The 22,483-nt window shown below is 40.5% G+C and overlaps 1 protein-coding gene across 1 annotated transcript in view; it reads left to right on the forward strand.

Annotated features, from left to right (window-relative positions):
• Window positions 1-22,201, forward strand: part of SHROOM3 (shroom family member 3) — a 148,569-nt gene extending 126,368 nt beyond the window's left edge. The window contains exons 6-10 of the mRNA XM_069098242.1: window positions 860-1,783; window positions 3,057-3,533; window positions 8,203-8,353; window positions 14,316-14,588; window positions 20,745-22,201. Of these exons, the coding sequence (XP_068954343.1) occupies window positions 860-1,783; window positions 3,057-3,533; window positions 8,203-8,353; window positions 14,316-14,588; window positions 20,745-21,116 (2,197 nt within the window). The 3' untranslated portion in view covers window positions 21,117-22,201. The remainder of the gene's footprint in view (window positions 1-859; window positions 1,784-3,056; window positions 3,534-8,202; window positions 8,354-14,315; window positions 14,589-20,744) is intronic.
• The last annotated feature ends 282 nt before the right edge of the window (window positions 22,202-22,483 follow it).

Consider the following 22,483-nt stretch of genomic DNA (forward strand, 5'->3'; position numbering starts at 1 on the left):
TCTCTCTCTGTCTCTCTCTCTCTGTGTGTGTGTGTGTGTGTGTGTGTGTGTGTGTGTCTCTCTCTCTCTCTCTCTCTGTCTCATTCTGGGCCCTTCCCAGTTCAAACCTACCTCCCCACCTACACACACACATACACACACACACACACACACACACACACACACACCCTTCAGTGATACATTTCTAAAGATCAAAAACTCCATTCTTCATATTTGAAGAATAAGAATATTAGAAACTTGATAGAATCTTGTAAATAAAAGTTCTGAACTAACCAGCCCACACAAATATTGTTCTATCCAAGCCTTCCTTTCCAGTGAACAATTAATACACCTTAATTAAGTTAAGTCCTTAATTAAGGATACACCTGTATGGAATATATGGGTAATACATTATATTTATGTATATATGTGCATGTTTATGTATATACACATGCATACACATATATGGTATGTATACACACATGTACATATATAATTTGAAGAGGAATGACGTCACCAGACTCTTCCATTCTCTGCTCTTGGCCAAGGAGCTCCTATCTAAAACTCTGCTAAGAGGTAACCAGTCCATTTTTCTATTTCTCTCCCTAATAGCTTATTCTCAGAATCACCCCGTGTGCTGTTTCTGACCTAATAGGAGATGCCTCATCAGCTTCTCCTGGAGAATCTGTGGTTTATCTCTGTCCTGGCTTTGCAAAGATAGGTGACTTGCTGTGAGAGATTAGAGGAAATGGTGCCATTTCTCTGTCAGAGCCTTCTTAGCCCATTGGATGCTCCTGGCTGTCTATGAGGTACATTCCTTTGCTCAGATCTTGTCTTCTCATTTCACATTTGCCGATCATGTGCTTGTATCTCACTCCAGGCATTCAGAAAGAAGCTATGAAGAGATGGCATCCTTTACACATCACCCAGGGTCTCACAATGTACCAAATGGATCATCTGTTCTCATGGAACATTCCAGGACCCTAGACTCTCAAAGGCCTTCCAGCAGATCTCCAGCCTTCGGGCCACCACCAGCAGGAAGGCAAGGTCCTTTTGTAGACACAAAATCCTCACAGATGAACTCTTTTAAATCAGCTCAGACCTCTGGGGCCAACTCCACCTACTCTCCCCAGCCTTACTCTGAAAGAGATGTCTTGGTTGGGAGGCAGCCTTCCCCAATGGACACACCTGCAGTCATCCTCCGAAGTAATGGTCACATCCTGGCACAGCCCCAGAGTCCAAGAGATGTTGAGGACAACTGCCTTGAGAGCTTAGCTGAAAATGGGATGAAAAAAAATAAGGGCCCTCCACCTCAGAGGCCTCCTCCCCCTCGAGTGAGATGGGCCCACTCACTCAGAGAGGACAAGCCATTGGAGCGTTCTTCATCTTCCAGCACACTGAGTCAAAAGCACTATCAGCAACGTCAGAGTCTGCCTAGCCCAAACACCATGTCCAGCCCCAACAGTCCCCTAGGATTCTCTGCTGGGTCTGGAAAGGCCTCCCTCAGAGTATCTGAGTCAGTCTTTCAGGCCATCCCATCTCCTCAGGAAGAAGGTGATGATGAAGTGTTTGTGCAGGATTCGAGACCTATTTCCACTTCCAGTCCCACTTCCAAAACTTTGTCCATGTTACCTCTACCACCATCACCGCCACCACCACCACCACCACCACCCCCTTCACTTCTTCCAACAGACCTGAAGGCACTGGGGGACAACCTGGAAGAATTTCCTCCTCCCCCTCCCCCAATTACATATGAAGTGTTGGGGAGCCCAAGCAATGAGACATGTGAAGAGACCTGTATCAGGTGAGGACAATTCTGGCTAGGAGACAGGCCATGCCTTGAGAACAGATGAGTTTTCCACACTGTGTGAGGTCCTCCTCAGACTCAACTCATGTCAATGCTCCTTCTCATGTCCACAAGATAGCCTAATTTGGAAGAGAATGTTCTAAATTGGGATATGTCATTAAGGTTGTCCCACTGTTTGCCCATGGAGTCTTTCCAAAGAGTGACCCATCTCCATTCCTTCAGAGGGTTTGCTGATTGTAGAGAGGGACAACAGAGATGAGAGAAAAACTGTCCATGGGGGTGATTTCTCTTTCTTTGAACAGGTGATCTAGTTGAAATAATAACCAAACCCAGTATGAATCCATTAACAGTAGACTGACTCAACTACCACTCACTAGTTTACCCATACTAAGAGTCCTGGAAATGTAGAGGCGAGAATGCCACAACTATGTTCTCAAAGACATGACTTGGGAAAGGTTATTTAACTTCCTTGTGGTAGTTTGCCACATATCTATCTACTGAGGAGAAAGATGAGTTCAGAGTTCCAAATCCCTAAGGAAAAAAGTTGTCCAAGCAGTCAGCTTCTTATAGTTTCTTCACCTGTTTGGTGTATCATGGATCCTTTGGGCAATCTAACAACCCCTTTTCAGAAAAGTGTTTTCTAAACGTAGGATTTTGTGTTTTGAATAAAACACACAGGGTTACAAATAAAACTGATTATATTAAATTAAGAGTTATCAAAATATTTAAAATAACAACTGCATGGTAAGAAACACTGTGCTTATTACCCCATCCAAACACACAGCCCTGATCCTAAAAACTTAGGGAACCTCAAAGCTGTTGTAAAACTTTTTTTACAAAAACTTACATATCCTTTAGAAAAGTGATGTCAAATTCAAATAGAATAGGATTTCTGCAACCCATATGTTGACTTAGAAAACCACAAATTAACATTATCTATGTTGTTTTTTATTTTTATTTACTTTGTTCCCAATTACATTTTAATCTGGTTAGGGCTACAGTTGGGGAAAGGGATTGGCCCTTCAGGGGTAGGGAACTTACAACAGCCCATTCCATTTGAGGAGAGATTCAGTTGTGAAGTTTGAAATTCTTCCTCTGTGTTGAGGAGAAATTGATTTCTCTGTTACTTCCCTGTACCCAGTTGTCATAATTCTGCCCTCTAGGGAGCTGCTCTCTCTTTGTCTCTTCTTGACTTTTCCATAAAAGGTCCCACCTTCTCAAAGCCACTTGCCCTCAGCTCTTCACCAGTCATCTCTTTGCTTTCCTGCAGCAATTCCATCAGATTGTCCAAGTTGACAATTGCAGATTCTCAAAGGAGCAGTCCAACCCCAGCTTCCAGACCCAGCCTTTTCATCAATGGAGCTAAGCAGACCAGCTTATTATCTACTCCTGATGCCCAGCATCAGTCAACTGAAACTCTTGGGGAGCAGTCTAGCCCAGAACAGATGCTTCCCTCCCTGGCCCAAAGTCTCATCCAGAAGCCAGGCAACCTGACTCAAGATTTGGAAAAGGGCAGCCCCATGCCTGAGAAGACTCCAGAGGACATCAGGAGAGAGACTTTGGCCAAGCAGATTGTTCACCAAGACAAATCCCTAGCAGGTATTCTGGATCCAGACTCCAGAATGAAGACTACCATGGACCTGATGGAAGGTTTGTTTCCACAGGGTCCAAGCTTCCTGAAGGAAAACAATACACAGAGGAAGGCAATACAGAGAAATGCCAGCTTCCTAGTATCTGAAGGGAGTAGGTAAGTCCCCACTAAGCATTAGATTTACAGTTTGCCCATTGACTTAGCATGCAGGAAAGAAAGAGTGTGGCCTAAGGAATAAAGTAGTAGACTTGGGGGTCAGGAAGACCTCTATCTAAATTGAGCCTCTTTCACTAGCTGGGTAAACTTGAGCAAATATTTCACTTTTCTCAGCTTTAGTTTCCTCATCTGACAAATGGGAATTTCAGTAGTACCTTTGACAAAAGAGAGAGTAGCATAGTGAAAAGAGGACTGAATTTGGAGTCAGGACTTGGGTTTTTAATCTGTAGAATGAGAAGAGTTGGCCAGGGTGACTTGAAGTGTTCCTTCTAGCTTGTACTAAGACCCTATGATCTTGCAGATAGATTCTGGTTTCTTGAGAAAATTGGTACATGACTGGCTTAGACCCTAGAATAGATCAATGTGGCCCAGATCTTAGAAGCACAGATACCTTCCTTGCCCAGATACCATAATGATATTTTGTCCTTGGAAGATTTTCGCCAAGTATTGTTAAATTCATTCATTCAACAAACATTTATCAATCACTGCAGTAGAATAAAAGACAGTCCCTGCCATCGTTGAGCTTTAAGTCCAGTTTTAAAAGAAAAAAAAAGGTGAAGGTGGGAAAGAGACAGATTTCGTTTCCCTATATCTGCTACCTTTGGGAAACACGAGTCCATTTCATAGGCCAGCTATACCACGGCTACAGAGAGTTCATCCCTTCTCAATGCACAGTCAGTCAACAAAAATGTGTTCAGCACCTAGGCTCTGTGCTAAGTGCTAGGATACAGATACAAATAAAAACAAAACATTCCCCTGCCCTCAAGGAGCTTACAGTCTAATAGGGTAAGATAACACAAAAGGAAGGTAAAAGAAGAGATCGAAAAGGAAGGCAGAAAGTAGGTTTGGAAGGCAAGAGAAAACATCTCCATGGTGGAGAGGTCCAAAGCAGTGTAACTGGTGGGAAATGGAGAGACGACTGTTCTGTGAGCACCCAAAGGTTCAGGGCTCTATTCATGAGGGCAGAAGATCCTGATGAGATGTCAGTATGGGGCAGATTCAGTTTTTCAGCATGATGAGATTTCCCAATGATGAATTTCCTGGGGAAGAAAGTCATGATAGAAAACTTCAGATGGGTTCAGAAAGAAAGAGGTAGCAAATATCTTAGATTAAGAATTTCAGTTTATGGGTAAAGGAAGGTAAGGAACAAAAAGAAAGACAAGTGGTTTCCTCCAAAGAGTTGGGGGAAGGTCAAGTTGATCATGTATGTGTTTTCTCATCCTGAAAATCTGGGGAAGTTCTGAATGAGAGACAACCAATTCAGCTCATGAACCCTCCCCCACTTTCCCCCCCCCATGCCTTTGCAACATTAGACAGTGAGCCACAGCACCCCCATTGTACCCATTACCAGCAGGCATGTTGACACCTCCTACTTTTCATTTTTCAGTCTTTTGGTTTCTTTTACTTAGATCAATCCAACCCTCCAAGGTAATGAAATGTTCCTTTGTCTGTTTTCTTTCTGTTCTTTTGTCTGTTTTATTGCAGTAGGAATTTAAAGTGTTTTTTTCCCTTTTTAAAAATCTTTCAATGAAAATTATGCTTGACATGCTAGGTACTTGGCAGCAAGTAGTTTCACAAATCTAGCAAGCATCTCAGACTAAATAAAAACAGATAGTCTTTTATTCAGATATGAGCTGACTTATTAGAAATTTCCAACTCATTCTAAATGATAAACAGAAATAATAGCATTTTGAAATAGCATTCTGAAATCAGAATCTTTGAGTGAAAATGAACCTCAGAAAGCCATCTGCCCTGACCTGAAATATGCATCCCTTAGAAAAGAGCTGTGTCTTATTTCTAAGGCTATTTGGCTTTGTATGAGCTTATAAATGCTAGTTAGAACATGGTCAGTCATAGGTTTTTCCCTAATAATAGTCAGGGAGTTTACCTCTCTTCTGTGACCACAGACTAGACTGTTTCCCAACTGCACACTAGCTAACTATAACAGACCTACATGCCACTGAATAAAGGTGGGAGAATTTATTATTTTTTATAGATAGGTGGGTAGATGGATGGATGAATGAATGGATGGATATACACATACAAAGGAAATGCAAGACAATTTTGGAGTACTAGCTACTGTTGGGGTAGGAAAGCAGTCGTTTGAGATGAGCTTGAATAACCACCATTTTGTTCTCCTATTCAGTAACTCAGAAAACAGAAAGATATTGTTTTGGGACAACCAAACTATTGTGATCCTTTAGAAATTGACCCATTTTTAGGACTTCTGAAATAAATGGTCCAGCCTATACTATAGTAATCATGACTATCAATGTGAAGAATTTACCAGAAAGGACATTTTTATTTTAAAAGAAGTCCCTCTAAAGGGGTTTCCCAGTAAAATCTTCAATTTGGTGAATTAGTAAGAACATACTTTGATTTTACCAACCCAAATGAAGTTTTAATGCATTTTTTTGTGTTTCAAAGACGTGAGACTATGAAATTTGCAAAAGACTGGCATGCGCCACCTACTGGTGGATGGAAGCATTTTACTTTATATGTTTCTGCACAAGCTTTTATAAACATCAAAAAATCAGAATCTTCCATATTCAATCACATAAAATATCTGAAAATCCCAGTTTTAAATTAACTAGATCAGATAGGTGTAAGTTCATTTTCTCCTCTTTTCCAATGAGCTAGTTTGTGAGAAAAAAATGCTATTTTATTGGTAGATGGCATTTATTGAACACCTACTATGTACCATACTAAGTGGTGTCTGTGTTGATTTTCCCTGGCACAGAATAAATACAAGGGAATTAACTAGAAGGCCTTTACTAAATTATGAACTGGGCCCTCAATAATACAAAGGGCTAATGAGGTCATATTTATCCAAAAGTACCTAACTTAGGGGCAAGTAGGTGGTATAGTGGACAGAACACTGAACCTGGAGTCAGGAAGATCTGAATTCAAACAAAGTTCAGACACTTACTAGCTTTGTGACCCTGAATAAGTCACTTGACCTCTATTTGCTGCTGTTCATCTGTAAAATGGGGACACAGCAAAAATGGCAAACTACTCCAGTATCTTTGTCAGGAAAACCACATGGACAAGTCTATGGCACCACAAACAGTCAGACACAATGGAACACTTTAACAACCTGATAACAGGCAGAATTGTTTGCTCCTTCAATAGGATCTTGCTTGTGGTCTAAAAGGTAGCTTGGTTAGACAGTGATACAGATGGGATTAGAACAGAGATTTCTCAGTTCCTAGAGCTGATCATGAAGCCCCCTTGTTTCATTAAAGCCAATAATTAGTAGGTCTTACATCCATCCTGTGCAGGGAATTTTTTTTTTTAATTCACAAAAAGTTGAATTAAAATATCCCCATATTTGCGGTGCAATTGGCTTAACTATTAAAGTTAACTTAAGTATCACTCAGCAACAACACAGCAGACGTCAGCCTACTGATATGGAAGGGCCATCGACTTACCAGTAAGACCTTGAATGTCTTAAGCATCTTACTTCCCCAAAAGATTGGAACGCTTTTGAATCAGTTGCCTTAGATGTCCTCTCAACTGTTCCATAAGATAGAAAGGACTCATTCTGTTTATCCTTGTTATAGAACAAGAAAATGAAGCAAAGAATTTGGTTACTTTTTGCCCCCTTTGGGGCATATTCCCTTGAGGGTATATTCCCTAAAATGGGATCAGATAATTAAAGGACTAAATTTAGTTGCCCAAAGTTGGCATTAACTATACATATAAAAATATAGATAAATAAAATCTATAACAATATGTATAACACATAGATAAATAAAATATCAAAAATAAATATCAATGTTAAACATGAATACCTTGCTACCTCTTATTACATACTTCTAGATTGCTCTCCCCAAAGTTTGGGCAATTCAGCATCCCTGATGAACTCTATCTTCAGGAGAGGCTGTGCCGATCCCCAAACATGAACCATTTGACAGGGGTCCTTAGAATGAGACAATCTCCTGGGATTGGAAACAGGAGACCTGTCTTTGCAACTGTGTGGCCTTGGGCAAGTGACTTAATCTCTCGGAGTCTCATTTTATCCATCTATCAAGTATGGGGACTGAATTAAATGATTTCTGCAAACTCTTTCAGCCCTGAAAAATTCCATGATTTTATTAATCTTAAATGACTTGTCCAGTCTCAAGTAGTAAGTGATGGGCAGTCAAGACTTGTGATTCACATCCAGCCTAATGTCCCAGGCAAACAGAAAAGACAAATTGTATGATGGAATGAGTCCTGGAACTACTTAAGAACCCTGGATTCTAGTTCCAGTTATCTCACTCACTGGCCATGTGACCTTGGGTAGGTCACTTAATCTAGTTTGTGTCAGCTCAAAAATGAGGGTCCTGGATATTAAGATAGCATCTTTGAAGTCCTTGAATGTCTGCTGCCTCTGGGGACTTTATATTTTGGACTTGCCGATTGACAAATCTCCTCATACTCATGAACCACCTAGAAATATAATAGCGTGAGAGTTATTTCATTAAGTATTTAACCCTAGTTTGCCAGGAAAGGAGTCTGAACTAGAATAAAACTTCTTCATTATTAAATGACCATCTTAGTGGAAATGACGTTGCCTCTGATGTATAGTGTGACTGTCTTTTTGTATTTATTCTTTGTGATTTAGGAGCACAGAGAAAGAAAGAGTGGGAATGTTGATCAACTGTCCTGCCTACTATAGCGTGTCTGCCCCCAAGGCAGAGCTTCTGAACAAGCTCAAATCCATGCCTGTGGAGGGACGTGAGGATGACGACCGACTAGATATCAATGAAAAAAAGGTAAGTTCAGAGCTGGGTATCCCCTGCTTTACACCCAAGAATGTGCTCAGTCAGTCAGTCAACAAGCATGTGTGCTTGGCACTGTGCTAAACAATGGGGCCATGAAGAAAAACAAACAAAAAAAGTCCCTGCTCTCAAGGACCTTCCAGTCTAATGGGGGAGACAACATGTAAACAAGATATATCCCGGATAGGGGGTGACTAGGTGGCGAAGTGAATAGAGCACCGACCTCAGTGCAAATCCAGCCTCAGACACTTGACACAGTTATTAGCCATGTGACCTTGGGCAGGTCACTTAACCCCAATTGCCCTGCCCTCCCCCTCCAAAAAAGCAAAAAACAACCAAAAAAGATATATCCCAGATAAATTGTAGATCATCTCAGAGAGAAGGCACAAAGATTAAGAACTGAGGAAGGCGGGTTTGCAGAGATGGGACTTTAACTGAGGCTTGAAGGGAGCTAGGAGGCAGAAATGAGAAGGGAGGGCATTCTAGGCATGGGGCACCTCCAGTGAAAATGATAGGAGTCAGGAGATGGAGCATGAACAGTACAGTGTCCCTGCAATGTAAAAATAAATGTAGTGGGGAGCAAATTCTAACACTGGAAAGGTAGAAAGAGGCTGGGTTTTGGCCAAAAAAGATTTTATATTTGATCCTGGCAGTAATAGGGAGCCCCTGGAGTACATTGAATGAGGCAGGGGGGAGATGGGCCATGGTCAGACCTGTGCTGGTCAGGCCACAAGATGGCTATGACAGCTGTGTGGAGGGTAAACTGGAGTGGGGAGATGAGACAAGAGACACCAATCAGCACTTCTCACTAGAGATGTTACTCTAGGACTTTATCAAGCCAGGTTCTCACTCCTCCACACTTTACAGCCTTTGTCTTGTCTGATGACAAGCGTCCCCAAACCTAGGCTGGTACTTTGGCAGTGGCTGGCCTGACACCAGTTCCATGGTCTGTTTGCCCAACTTCAAGGTGACAAAGGATAGAAGGTGCTTCAGTCTAGACCTGGGAGGGACCTCAAAGGTCAGATAGTCCAGTCTACCCATTGTAGAGATGAGAAAACTGAGAAGCAAAGGTGGGATTTGAATCCACATCCTCTGGCTCTAGAACAAGAGTTCTTAACCTAAAAAGTTCTTAACCTTAAGTTCTTAACTTAAGAGTTCTTAAGTCTTTGGTTTAAAAAAAATACTTTTAATACCTGCAATACAGTATCACTGATTGCCTTTGTAATCCCATGTATTTGATTTTATGCATTTTAAAACATTTTGAGAAGAGGTCCCTTGGCTTTACTAGACATACTATATGATGAGACTTCTGGGTAACCATGTTGGCCATTTAAAGTAATAGGTCCCTTTCTAAGGGTGACTGGGTGTCAATGTATTAAAAAAAAAAACAACTGAAAAATCAGGACTTGAAGTATTTACCTTCTTGAGGGATAGATGGTATCAATAGATAGAGGACTGAACCTGGAGTCAAGATCCTTCCTAAGTTCAAATCTGACCTCAGACTCTTATTAGCTGTGTGACCCCAGGAAAGTCACTTCACCCTGCTTGCCTCTGTTTTCTCATCTGTAAAATAAGTTGGAGACGGAAATAATAAACCACTCTGATGTTTTTGCCAAGAAAACCCCAAATAGTATCATGAAGAGTCAAATGAAACTGAACAATAACAATGTGTGTGCCCCTTTCTAAGGAAGAAGGCCCCCTTGCAGCAAATGACATCTAAGATAGAGAATGAGATACTTAGCAGTTCCAAAAAAGCCCCAATATTGCGCCTAACTGAACAAAGTCAACTCTTTTTTTGTTGTTTAAAAAAATGTGTTTTAAGGGATGAGTGCTTGATTTGGAGGCTGGAAGACTGGTCCCAATCTTGCCTAGGCACTCATTAGCTCTATGACCGTGGGTTAGTCACTTAAACTCAGATCCTCAATTTCCTTATCTGTAAAGTGGGAATAATTATAACTGCATTCCCTCCAAATAAGATGTGTACAATGCTTTACAAGTTTAGAGCTATATATAAATGTCATTTATTACCGTGTACGAGACAAAAATCCCAGCTGATTTTGTATCTTCAAACCACTACCCCATCCCCACCAATAATTAGAACTGGGTTCTGCAAGTTGTTAATTATCAGAAGGTACTTCTTTATAGATACACACAACTGTCTAACTCTATAAAATCTCCCTACCCAGACCCTCATGGAGGTTCAAAGCAGCAACAACTGAAAATGTTGGTCATGGGATTTATCTTTATGTGTCAAGGTCATGTATAAATGTTCAATAGGAAACATTTGTGTCATCATTCTCAAGGTCAGGGTGCTCACCCACACTCCCGTCTCTAAGCTGGAAAGCTCCCAGAGACCTTCGCTGGGGAGAATTCCCAGTGAAATGCTTTCTGCGCACCCCCTGCCCCCCCCCCAGAGGCCGCCTTCTGCCCTTGCATGACTCAGGCACCAACACTCAGGGAATACATTGTAAAGTTTTGGCTTCCTCTTGGTACAGGTTATTGATGATTTTTCCAGAGGCACTGATTCCCCTAATATGATTCTATCACCCCCAGCCCCTCCCCTGCTCCTCTCTCCCCCATACTTCTAGCCCTCTCAAGCTTATCTGCTCCTCTCTTAGACAGCTCAACTTACCTCTATGGGCAGAAGTGTCTCTAGGCTGGACACTCCTGTCGAGAATGTGTTCTGCCTTTTTTTCCCCTCCAGCAGTAAGTGTTGGCAGTTCCTCAACTGATTCCGTGGTTAGGATGATGACATAGTCTCCTCCTAGAGAGTGTTAATTTTACCCTTTTCCTAACACTTACATCACAGCACACCCACTGCATGGCATATTCCTGGGGCAGGGCTGTTTCCTGAGCAGCTCCTTTAAAGGTCTGTTTGGATGTTTTTTTCAGGATGTGGTTCCCATCTTCATTTATTGGTAACATGGCATTTCCAAGCATGTGTTAGACTCATACTGGTCTTTTTTTTTTAAACAATTCTAGAACTAATAAATAGCAGTGTGTATAGAATAATTTTACATATATATATATATATATACCTATTTGTGTCTAATGGTGGCCATCTCTAGGGCAGGAGTTGGGGGGGGGGGGGGGGGGAGAAAAAAAGACATTTACATATTAACTTTGTTGTATAAATATACATATATATGAATAGTCAGTTGTACATAGTAGATTTGCAGGTTCATGTGTAATCATTTTTTATTATACTGTGTTATGGAAATGCTTGTTTTATTCCATAAATTAAAAATAAAATAAATTTTTAAAAGATAAAAATAAAAACAATTCTATGTGGGGCCAGTAAAAGCCAATTTACCAAATTCCTCCCCCTCCTGCCCCAGCCCCTGGCATTTCTCGTTGGATATTCACCACCACATTATAGCCCAAGTCTCTTGTGAAGTGAACCTTCAGATCAACTTTGCCAATTGGGTTGCCTGCCTTGAAATGCCAGGATGGTAATTTACCTGTTGCCTATTGCCCCCGCCCCTAGTTTGATGCTTTCTTGGAAAATGTGCCTTTCAATTAAGTTTCTCTCCGCAGGGCACTGTCCTAGGATACAAAAAAAAAAAATGAAATAAGGCACAAAGTCTCTTCAAAGCACTAACAACCTAATTCAAGGGGAAAGATGTATGGAAAAACTATGTTATAGGCAAAGAGTGGTCAATACAAAGGAGAGATCCAAAGTGGTATTAAAAATGTGAGAAGGAAGAAATTCCTTTTATTGAGTGGGGGGTGGAGGGAGCACAGGTAGTTATGTAAATGGCAACTGGATTGGTCCTTGAAGGATTTTCAGACATGGAAAATGAGTGGGGAGGAAGAGGAGAATAGTTCATTCTGACTCTTTATGACCCCATTTGAGGTTTTCTTGGGAGTCAAAGAATTAGATAACTAAATAAAATAAACCAAGATCTTAAGCAAAATTCCAAAACTAGAGAAAAGGTTTACATGCAGGGAGGGAGAGATTTGATGGAGGGGTAAAGGAGATCCCATGGGAATAGGGTCTCATTAAAGTAGACCAAGCAAAATTCATTATAGGGACAGAGGACTGCCTTTAAAGAAGGTGGGGGGGAATTCCTAATTCTAATTCAATACAGCTGAATTGAAGACTACTTGGGGTGAGGAGGAGTCAAGAATAAAACTGGAAAGGTAGGAGTGGTACAAATTGTGAAGGGATCTAAATGCCAAAGAGATGAGCCAATGTTTGATCTTGAAGGTGATAAGGTGGTGATACAGATGGCAGTCAGATAGAACAGTGCCTTTGATTTTAACAGTGACTGCCTGTTCTGTTTCTTCAAAGACATATTCACTCATATTGTTATTCTCCCTAGAAGGGGTAAGTAGCTATTTCAATATTTTGGCTTTGTGATCTCAGCAGTGGGATCTATTTAGGTCTTCTTGTCCTGTGAATCCATAGTTCATGCCCTCCCATCAATCCAGCACAAAGGGTCCATCCAACATACTGGGGACCTGTTGCTAGATCTCTTGACATACCCACAGAGGTAGAAAGGTAGGCAGTGAGAAAGAATTCAACCATTTGTACACCCAAATGTACTTTTAATGATGGGAGATAGTTTTAATATATATCTCCTTCAAGAATACTAACCCCAAGTCTATTCAATGATTATGTGCTTTGGGGAATGTGTAAATCAGAGGACACTGTATCATCCCTTGGGGATACAATTTAGTCAGGGAAGAGCACAAAATAGCTAGAGAACGAAATAAGGCAGTGTGTAAGGAATGCTGTATTGTGTGGTACCACTGGTAAAAGTAGAAATGAAGAGAAAGTAGAGAGCATTTTGGGCAAAGCCAGGCAGGGAAGAGGTGGGATGATGACCAAATGACCTCTAACTAAAGCTCTCTTCCAGCTTTTGGTCTAGTAGATAATCTACCTGCCATGTGCATCACTGCAAGGCATGGAATGAGTCACATGATCTTCCATAGCTGTGGTCTTGCTGCCCTGCCTGATGAAGTCTCTAATCATTGGGACAGAACTGCATCCATTTCCACAGATGCTCCAACAGTTTTTATCCTCTTCCCTCTTTTCTTTAATGATGGCTACTAATACCTATTTATCCTAATGCATTTGGATTAGAGAGAGTACCAGTGGAAGCAGAAATGAAAGGGACTGGGATATTCACTTTTCTCAGTCTTCCAAGTTCTCACTGAGCCACAGAGAATAGATCTAGGGACAGAAGTGACTTTATCAGAAAATGAATGTTGAAAATTGTCTTTACATGTAATTAGAAAAAAATAAAATGCTATTAAAAAAAGAAGTAACTTTAAAGGTCATTCATCCTTACATCCCTCCTCTATTTTGTTCTGTATTCATTGTGTGTGCCTTCCCAGGGATGATAGACTGTTCAAGCAAAGGTACTGAGTCCCCTGAGTCATGTGTTCCACACAGTCCATAGCACCTGACTCAAGTTCACTCAAGGATACAGGTGAATGTCTATGACCATCAGTTTTGGAGCTAGAGAAAACCTTAGGGCAGCCAATGTAGCCATCCCATTTTATAGACAAGGAAGAAAGACCAGGGATGCTAAAAGAGGTCTCAAGATGGCCCAGTAGATAGAGCACCAAACATGAAGTCAATAAGATGAGTTCAAATCCAGTCTCAGACATTTACTAGCTCTCCGACCTTAGGCAAGTCATTTAATTTTGTTTATCTCATTTTCCTCATCTGTAAAATGGGAATACTCATAGTTCTTAACTCACAAGGTTGTTGTGAGGATAAAATGAGATATTTATAAGAACTTTGTAAACCTATAAGGGCAACCAAATGCTGGCTGCCCAGAAGTGCTGAGATTTGAATCCAAGTCCAGCGGTATGCATAACCTCTCTCTTGAACTGATCCTTGATAGTGTGGAATTTGGGTTGGCAGAGAAAGAGCATCCAAACCTGGCAGTAGCCTATGTTTTCTCTGGATTTTGACATCCCTGTGTGTTTACTCCTGTTATAGGCAAAACTCATCGGAAGCCTGAAGCTTAAACTGGAGTCCCTGAAGGAAGCAAAGGAAAGTTTGCTGATGGACATCAAGCTCAACAATGCCCTTGGGGAAGATGTGGAAGTTTTGATCAGCAAACTCTGCAAACCCAATGAATTTGACAAGTACAAGATGTTCATAGGAGACCTGGACAAGGTTGTGAACCTCTTGCTTTCCCTCTCAGGGCGACTGGCCCGAGTCGAAAATGTCCTCAGCGGCCTGGGGGAGGATGCTGACAGTGAAGAGCGGGTAGGTAACCTAACTCATCAATTGAGCACTTATGGAGTACCTGCTGTGTACCTATCACCGATACAAGTCCAGTCAACATTTATTAAGCCTATGCTGGGAATACAAAGAAAGGCAATAGACAGTCCTTACTCTCAAAGAGTTCCCAGATTAATTGAGTTGTCTTAAGACCTGCTCCCTAAGCCTCAAGCATATTGAGGAGACAGGGTATGTGCCTATAAAAGAGAAGGATCCAGACGATCCAGACTGAGGCCTGTCTCTAGAACTGCTGGCCCAGGAAGTACTTGGGAAAGAAAGTGCTGAGGGTCTGAGTGCCCCCTCTCATTACCCCCATCCCCTGCCTCTCCCCAAAATGTATTAGTTGGTGGTATTGATCATTAAATAAAACTTTCAGGATGGAAACTGTCAGGGTATATGGGGACATTCCCTCTGGGAACACGGATTGGCTACTTCTCAGTGAGTAGTACTCCCAATGTACCATGGGAGCAAGGGAAGAAGGGGGTGTGGGATTGGAGAATCTAATTTCAGGGCTTTGTTGTATTCATTTCAAGAGACTGGGACAAGTACATTGTACTCCAGAAAAGGACTAATTTGAATAATAAGCCCCCAAATCACCATCTTGGGGAGCCTCTCACTGTTTGGGGTCTCCTAGCACCTTAGTCCAACCCTGCCATCATGCTCATGTTCTGTTCAAGCCAGGAACATTTGCCATTCCGGCACAACACCCAGAGGGAAGCCTCATGCCCTTTCTATCTCAGTCATAGACCTTTAAAGCTAGAAAGAACATTGCTGAGTGTTTGTCCAATTTTTTAGATGACGAAATTGAAATCTGTAGAGGAGACATGAATTATCCAAGATTACACAGCAAACTAATATTGGCACTTGGGCTAGAATTCAAAGTTTTGTTTAAAGGAAAAAAGGAGGGGATTATAAGCGGTATGTCCCTGAATTTCCCTTATGTCTAGGACAAGAGTCTTCTTGTAGTGAAGATTTTTTAAAATTACATTTTATTTTTAATTTTAGAAAATTTGCAAAATATCAGTATGTGTTGCTACATATCTTGAACTCAGAGCAATTTAGGGCCAATTTAGTAGTAGAGAGAAATTAGCAGCTCTCAAAGGCTACCAAACATGTTCCTTTTTATTTTGAGACTGGGTCTCCCTAACTCACCCATTATAGAAATGTAGCAGCCACTCAGAGGCCTAATCCCACTATAAATGAGCTCCAAAATTTTGACTTGCTACACATTCTAACCTAGATTTGTTCACCCTTCTTAAGTAGCTTGGTGGCCCACTGCTCTCTAGGGTTCACCATATTGGCACACAACTTAGTATGGCCATTCCTTTGCCTTTATTCCTACTTCAGCTCAGAACTCCTGAACTCAAGTAATCCACCAGCCTCTGAGGGACCTTGACAATGATGCACCGATTTGTAAACTTTAAAGACTAGTATGAATGTCATTTATTATGATTAACCAATGCCAAACAACTGGGATTATAGCTATAGGATGAATACATTGAGTATTTTCAGGGCCTCCCTTTATCCCTTCTCACCCCACATATTTCCATCATCTTTCCTTCAGCTAGCCATAAAGGGAGTCAAGAGTATAGAATGATTTCTTTGTAGTCTTTTCAAAATCCTTTCTTGTTTCTTCCCTAAGGAAAATTTTCATTTGAAAAGACACCCAGAGGCTTAAATGCATGAACCAGATTGCTAACCTAGTTTGATTTCACTATTCCCATGAACACAGGGGAGACAGGGATCCTCTCCTGTTTGCCTTTCCTAAGGGACATTCCTGAGAATCTCCTTCCTTCCACATCTTTCTCCTCCCTCCACCTACTTGTTCAGCTGCTAGAGAGATATCCCATTTGTAGAAGGGGTTCAAAGCATCCATCTTGATCTGAGTTAGAAAATAGCTATCACATTTTAAAATAGGGGAATGAAATAGATAGTGGGTTAAATTTACATATCAAGGGTGTTTTGGAGGGTCTCACCTTTCAAGTTCATGGTCTAAGTTGCTAATACTGTTTTAGAATAATTTTCTTGGTTTGTTCTAAAATGTTCTTGTTTTTATTTTTCTCTAAATTTATTTTTGTTTTATTTAAAAACATAAGGGATTTGGGGCAGAGAGGCATTAATTAATCTTCAGGGAACCCCACGTGAATGTGTGTATGCTTGAGGAGATCTTTGAATGGGTTGGTTTCTATTTTAACTTTTGCAAATAATTTTTCTCCTAAATGTCAAAAAAAATTTTTTTACCCCTCTGATTAAACTTTAAATTATAAATTAAAACCATCCCTTGGTATATCACACATTGGGCCAAATCCTCTTAAAGCTTTTTATAAATCTACTGGGATATAAATACACCATACTGGATTGTTGTTTTTTTCTCTGAACTTGGTTTCATATAATGTCCTTTTCCTCTGGAGATTGATTCTCTCTCCCTCTCTCTGTCTCTGTCTCTGTCTCTCTGTCTGTCTGTCTGTCTGTCTCTCTCTCTGTCTTCTCTCTCTGTCTCTCTGTCTCTCTCTCTGTCTTTCTCTGTCTCTCTGTCTCTGTCTCTCTCTCTCTGTCTCTCTCTCTCTGTCTGTCTCTCTGTCTCTCTCTCTCTCTCCCTTCCTCCCTCCTTCCCTCCCTCCCTCCTTCCTTCCTTCTGGCATTTTTGGAAGTGGTAATGAAGACAACTAGAAAACACTTTAATTTCTATATCCATAGAATGTGAATAATAATAGCACCTACCTCACAAGAGTGTTGTGAGACTCAAATGTACACACACACACACACACACACACACACATTGCTTTGTAAACCTTAAAGTGCTATGTCAGTGCTAGCTATTTTTTAACACATGCTCTAATTATTTTTCAAAATTCGATTTTATCACCCACCCTTCATACAATTAGCTTTCTATTTTCCTAAGAGCAAGATAAAAAGAGAAAACTTGGTACTTAACACAGATATACTGGACTTTTCCAGGAATAGAACCTTGGACATTCAAAAATGCCAGCACTTCCTCATACTATTTGACTGAAGGGCGAGGTTCCTACAGGGTTTTCCTGCCACCTCCCTAATATCTCCAAAACAAATGCTAAATTTAGGAAAATTAGCCTGCCTTGATTTTGTAATGGGATTATCTGATACCTTGATTTAAAGAAAAAAATTTTTTTATCAATCTTTTCTTTCTAGTCAGCTAGGTTGCACAGTATATTGAGTATTAAATTTGGAATCAGGAAGACCTGAGTTTGAATCTTGCCTCAAAAACTTACTAGCTGTGTGGGCATATTATTTTAATCTCTCAGTCCTTCAATTTCTTCATCTGTAAAATGGGGTTAATAATAACTCCTACTGGAGCAGCTCAGTGATGCACTATGCACAGTGGATAGAGCACTAGTCCTGGAGTCAGGAGGACCTGAGTTCAAATACAGCCTCAGACACTTACTAGCTGTGTGACCCTGGGAAAGTCACAACCCCAGCCTCAAACACACACACACACACACACCAACTTTTAGGACAGTTTTGAGGATTAAATGAAATAATGTATATAAACTGCCTTGCAAAAATGTAAAGCATTAGAAAAGTGCCAGCTATTATTATTAGTTGTTATTACATCAGCTCTCTTTCCAATTGTGCCCTCCTCACTCAACTCCCAAGTGAGCCATCCCTTGTGACATAAAAGAAAAATGAAATAAAACAGGTCAGAAAAACTAACCAAGACATCAGCTGAGTCTGGAAGTGTATGCAAAGTTCTACACCCATAATCCCCCACTTGTCTTACAGTCATTGAGCATTTATGAAGCACTTACTATATGGTGGGCACTGGTAAGCAAAGGGAGGAAGGTACATTTTCTCTTTTCTTCTTTGGACCTATAATTATATAATGTTTCATTTTTTATTGTTGTTCTTTAGGGAAACTGGAGCACTAAACCTGGAATCAGGATGACTTGAGTTCAAATTTGACTTCAGACACTAGATTTCTATCTCTAGAAAAGTCATCTCTGTTTGCCTCAGTTTCCTCAACTGTAAAATGAGAATAATAATAGCACCAACCTCCCAGAGTTGTTGTGAATGTCATCTCAAATGAGATATTTGCAAAAAGTGATGAGTACAGCACCTGGCACTATGTAAATGCTTGTTCCATTTCCTCTTCCCTTCCTTTACTTTGTGGTCATTGTGGTTTTGGATGGCGGACTTTTGGGAAGATGGTGGAGTAGTAAGTCAGAAATTTCCAGGCTCTCCAGATTTCTTTCACAAATGAGCAGAAAATTGCCACAAAATGATCATAGAACAACAAAAAAATAAAGGGGTATAAGGCACTTGTCATCCTGAGATAACTTGAGTGGACCTCAGAAAAGATAGGGCCTCCAGGGGCTGAGATTTGGTCTGAGTGGTTTTGATTTCCTGGTTCTATTTACTCTGCATCAGTTCATGTAAGTTTTCCCAGGGTTCTTGGAATCCTTCACATTCATCCTTTGTTATGGCCAATAATAAATCTAATACAGTCACGTATCTCATCTAGATAAGTTAAATGATCATCCCGGAGTTTGTGTTATTTTATTCCCTGTTCCAGTGGTTCTCAAAGTATAGTCTGGGGGTCCCCGAGCACCTTTCAGTGGTTGGTACATAAGGCCAGCACTATTTTCATAATAATGCTAAGATTTTTAAATTTCTAGCATAATACAGATAGATAGAACTCACATAAACAAGTTATTTTTAAAATTTTTAAATAATTTTTATTATTAATTATATAATTATAAATATGTTCTAAATAAATTATGTAATATGTTAATATTTATAATTAAATAATTATTTGTAAGATTGTAAAAGAGTCCTGAGATCAAAAGGCTTAAGAACCACTACTCTGTGCTATTCAAAATAACTGAAATAGATGATGTCTTTTTGGTGGGGAGGGGAAGGAAGAGATTAAATGAACTTCTTTAATTTTAGGTGTCAATAGCATAAAAAATAATCTGTTCAAAAAATATTCAAAGTTTGATTTGTAAACCAAAGAATTTTTTAAGAAGGCAGCATGATTTAATAAACATATGATGGACAATAACCACTCAGTGCCCCCAGGCAGGGCAGTGTCTGCAGGGAGGTTGGTGATTGGCTTCCATAGAGGAAACTTCATCACCCAGTGCTCCTTACGTCAGTGAAGCACAGGTCCTGTCCAGAAAAAATAAACTCGGACTCTGGAATCTGATTCTATTGTGCTGTGTTTTTGCAAAGCCACTAGGCCCAGAAAATAAGAGGAAACATTCAGAAAATAGGAAATTCTCACCATTAATGAGAATGTTCCCCCTCATACAAGGTTCGGAGATGGAAGAGAAGGCAATTCTGGATAATTCAGTAATGTTTATCACAATTATTAATGAGCAAGACCTTGAGGTCTCCTCTGTTCCCCAAGAAAAGGTACTGAGATGTCATAGTTCAACTGACTTCAAAGCTGGTGAATGCCTAGAAGAAGGCTTCCTAATGAACAGGGTTTATCATCATAATCATCAATTATGGTTTATTATAAGTGTATTAATATTTTATCATATATAATTATATTATATATTATGATATTTTGTGGTGTGATTAATATACTCATTGTGATTTATTATATTCACTACTGTGGTTTATATTTTATGATTATTTATAAATTAGCATAGATTATGATGTAAATCAGAAGTTAATAAAGCATTTTTTAAGTAAAAAAAATTAGCATAGATTACTTATTGGTATAAATTAACAAATAAATTGTAAGTATATTATAAAATCAATAAATATATTAGTGAAGGAGGATGATGCTAGCCAGGCATTTCTATAGAGCCTACAATATTCTGGGTACAGCATAAATATGATTCCATTTGATCTTCACAACAACCCTGGGAAGTGGGCACTATTTATTATCTCCATTTGACAGTTGAGGAAACTGAGACAAACAGATTAACTGACTTGCCTGGATTTAAACTCTGGTCTTCTTTCTTCAGGCCTGGCACTTTGTCCCGAGTGCCACCTCACTGGGCAGGCAGAATAGTAAGAAGCCAGGCTTTGGGTGTTTCGGTCCTTTATAGCCATTGTTGCTTATATGTACTAGTTCTGCCCCAGGGTTTCATAGGTCATTTAAAGTCACTGCTTCTTGCCTTGTTAATTAATACACTTCTTTTGATGTGGCAGAGCTCTCTAAATGAGAAAAAGAAGGTGTTGGCTGGCCAGCACGAAGATGCTCGTGAGCTCAAGGAGAACCTGGACCGGAGGGAGCGTGTGGTCTTGGACATCTTGGCCAATTACCTCACCAAGGAGCAACTCCAAGACTACCAGCATTTTGTGAAGATGAAGTCAACGCTCCTCATCGAACAGCGGAAATTGGACGACAAGATCAAACTGGGCCAGGAGCAGCTCAGCTGTCTGTTGGAGAGTCTTCCCAGGGACTTCCTCTCCATGGCCAGGGCCCCTGCTGCCCTTCTCCCCCCCGAAGCCGAGGTGACCCCCGCCACCGAGAGCTGTACATTCAGAAACGTGCTTCCAGCACTGACCTCTTCCCTCTAGCCTCTCCTAGAAGACCCAATGAAAAACTCATCTTTGTTCCCAAGACTATTTAAACTGATCAGTTTTCAAATTACAATCCGCTAAAAAACTTATGGGGTTTTGGCATTTTTTGATGGGAGGAGGGGAAGGTAACAACAGAAAAATACACAGCTTTGGGTTTGTTAGTTGCTTTTTTCCCTTCTCCCAGCTGTGCAAAATATAACCCTTTCTGTTTTTCCATGGTAGGAAGAAAAGTAATAAAACTGGGGGTTGGTGAAAGGGTGGTTGATTCTTTAGTTTTTAACCAGACTGGGTCAACATTAAACAAGTAAGTTTCACTGTCAGGAATGGGTCCTGTTCTGCCTTCTCCTGGGCAAAGTGCCCTATCTATGATAGAGTAGAGTTATGCAATAAAGAAGGATTTGTAACATAAAGTCTTCTAAAAAAAAATATGAAGAGAAAGGGGGAAAGTGCCCTAAACATTGTCACTATTTATATTTTTTAAATGAATGAGAATGTGTAAATGTTTGTTTATATGCTAATCAATTACTTGACTCTATGGTGGACACAGCAAATTCTGTTGGAGTGATGCCTTTGAGAAAAATCTTTAATGAGACAAAAAAGCCCAAAGATAATTATACCAGCATGGGAATTTATGCTCCCTCCCCCGTCCTCTCTCTCTCTGTCTGTCTTCCCCCCACCCCCATCTCTGTCTCTGTCTCTTTCTCTCTCCCTACCTCTTCTCTCTTATCTCTCCCTCTCTGTCTTTGTCTCTCTTCTATCTCTGTCTGTCTCTTCATTGCACTCTGTTCCCCCCACACACTCTCCCTCTCTCTCTCTCTCTCTCTCTCTCTCCCCCTCATCTCTTCTGTCCCTGCCTCTATTTGTCTCTGTTGTTCTGTCTTCCCCTTCTCTCTATCTCTCCTCTCTTTTTGTCTCTTCTCTAGAAGCCCAGGGTCTGAGTCCCACATCTGACACTCTTTTCCTGGGGAAGTCACTTCACCTCTGAGTGGTATCAAACTTGGGCACAAGTAGCTTTGCCACCAAAACCTTGTTAAAATGTAATTGGGAAGTGTTTAACAAAAATAAATTAAAATACAACATGATGTTAATGTGTGGTTTTCTAAGTCAATAGCAATCCCCAGAGATCAGTTTCTATTTGAATCCGACACCACTGTTCAGGGAACCTCTAAATGAGAGAATGTGTGGATTGGCCCTGGTGGAGGGAAGTTCCTCACTGGGAATTTCCTAATCAGTTATGATTCAATTCCTAACCTATCATCTCATCAATTTCTAATATTCATTCACACCATAGTACAGGATACAGCCTCGGTTTGTTAAAGGGGGAATCAAATTCAAAATGGAAATGAAATCATTTCCCTAGCCAA

This window comes from Petaurus breviceps, unplaced genomic scaffold (assembly GCF_028583685.1).
Source record: "Petaurus breviceps papuanus isolate PSGF00001 unplaced genomic scaffold, PetGlider_PUasm1.0 126, whole genome shotgun sequence".
Taxonomy (NCBI): Eukaryota; Metazoa; Chordata; class Mammalia; order Diprotodontia; family Petauridae; genus Petaurus; species Petaurus breviceps.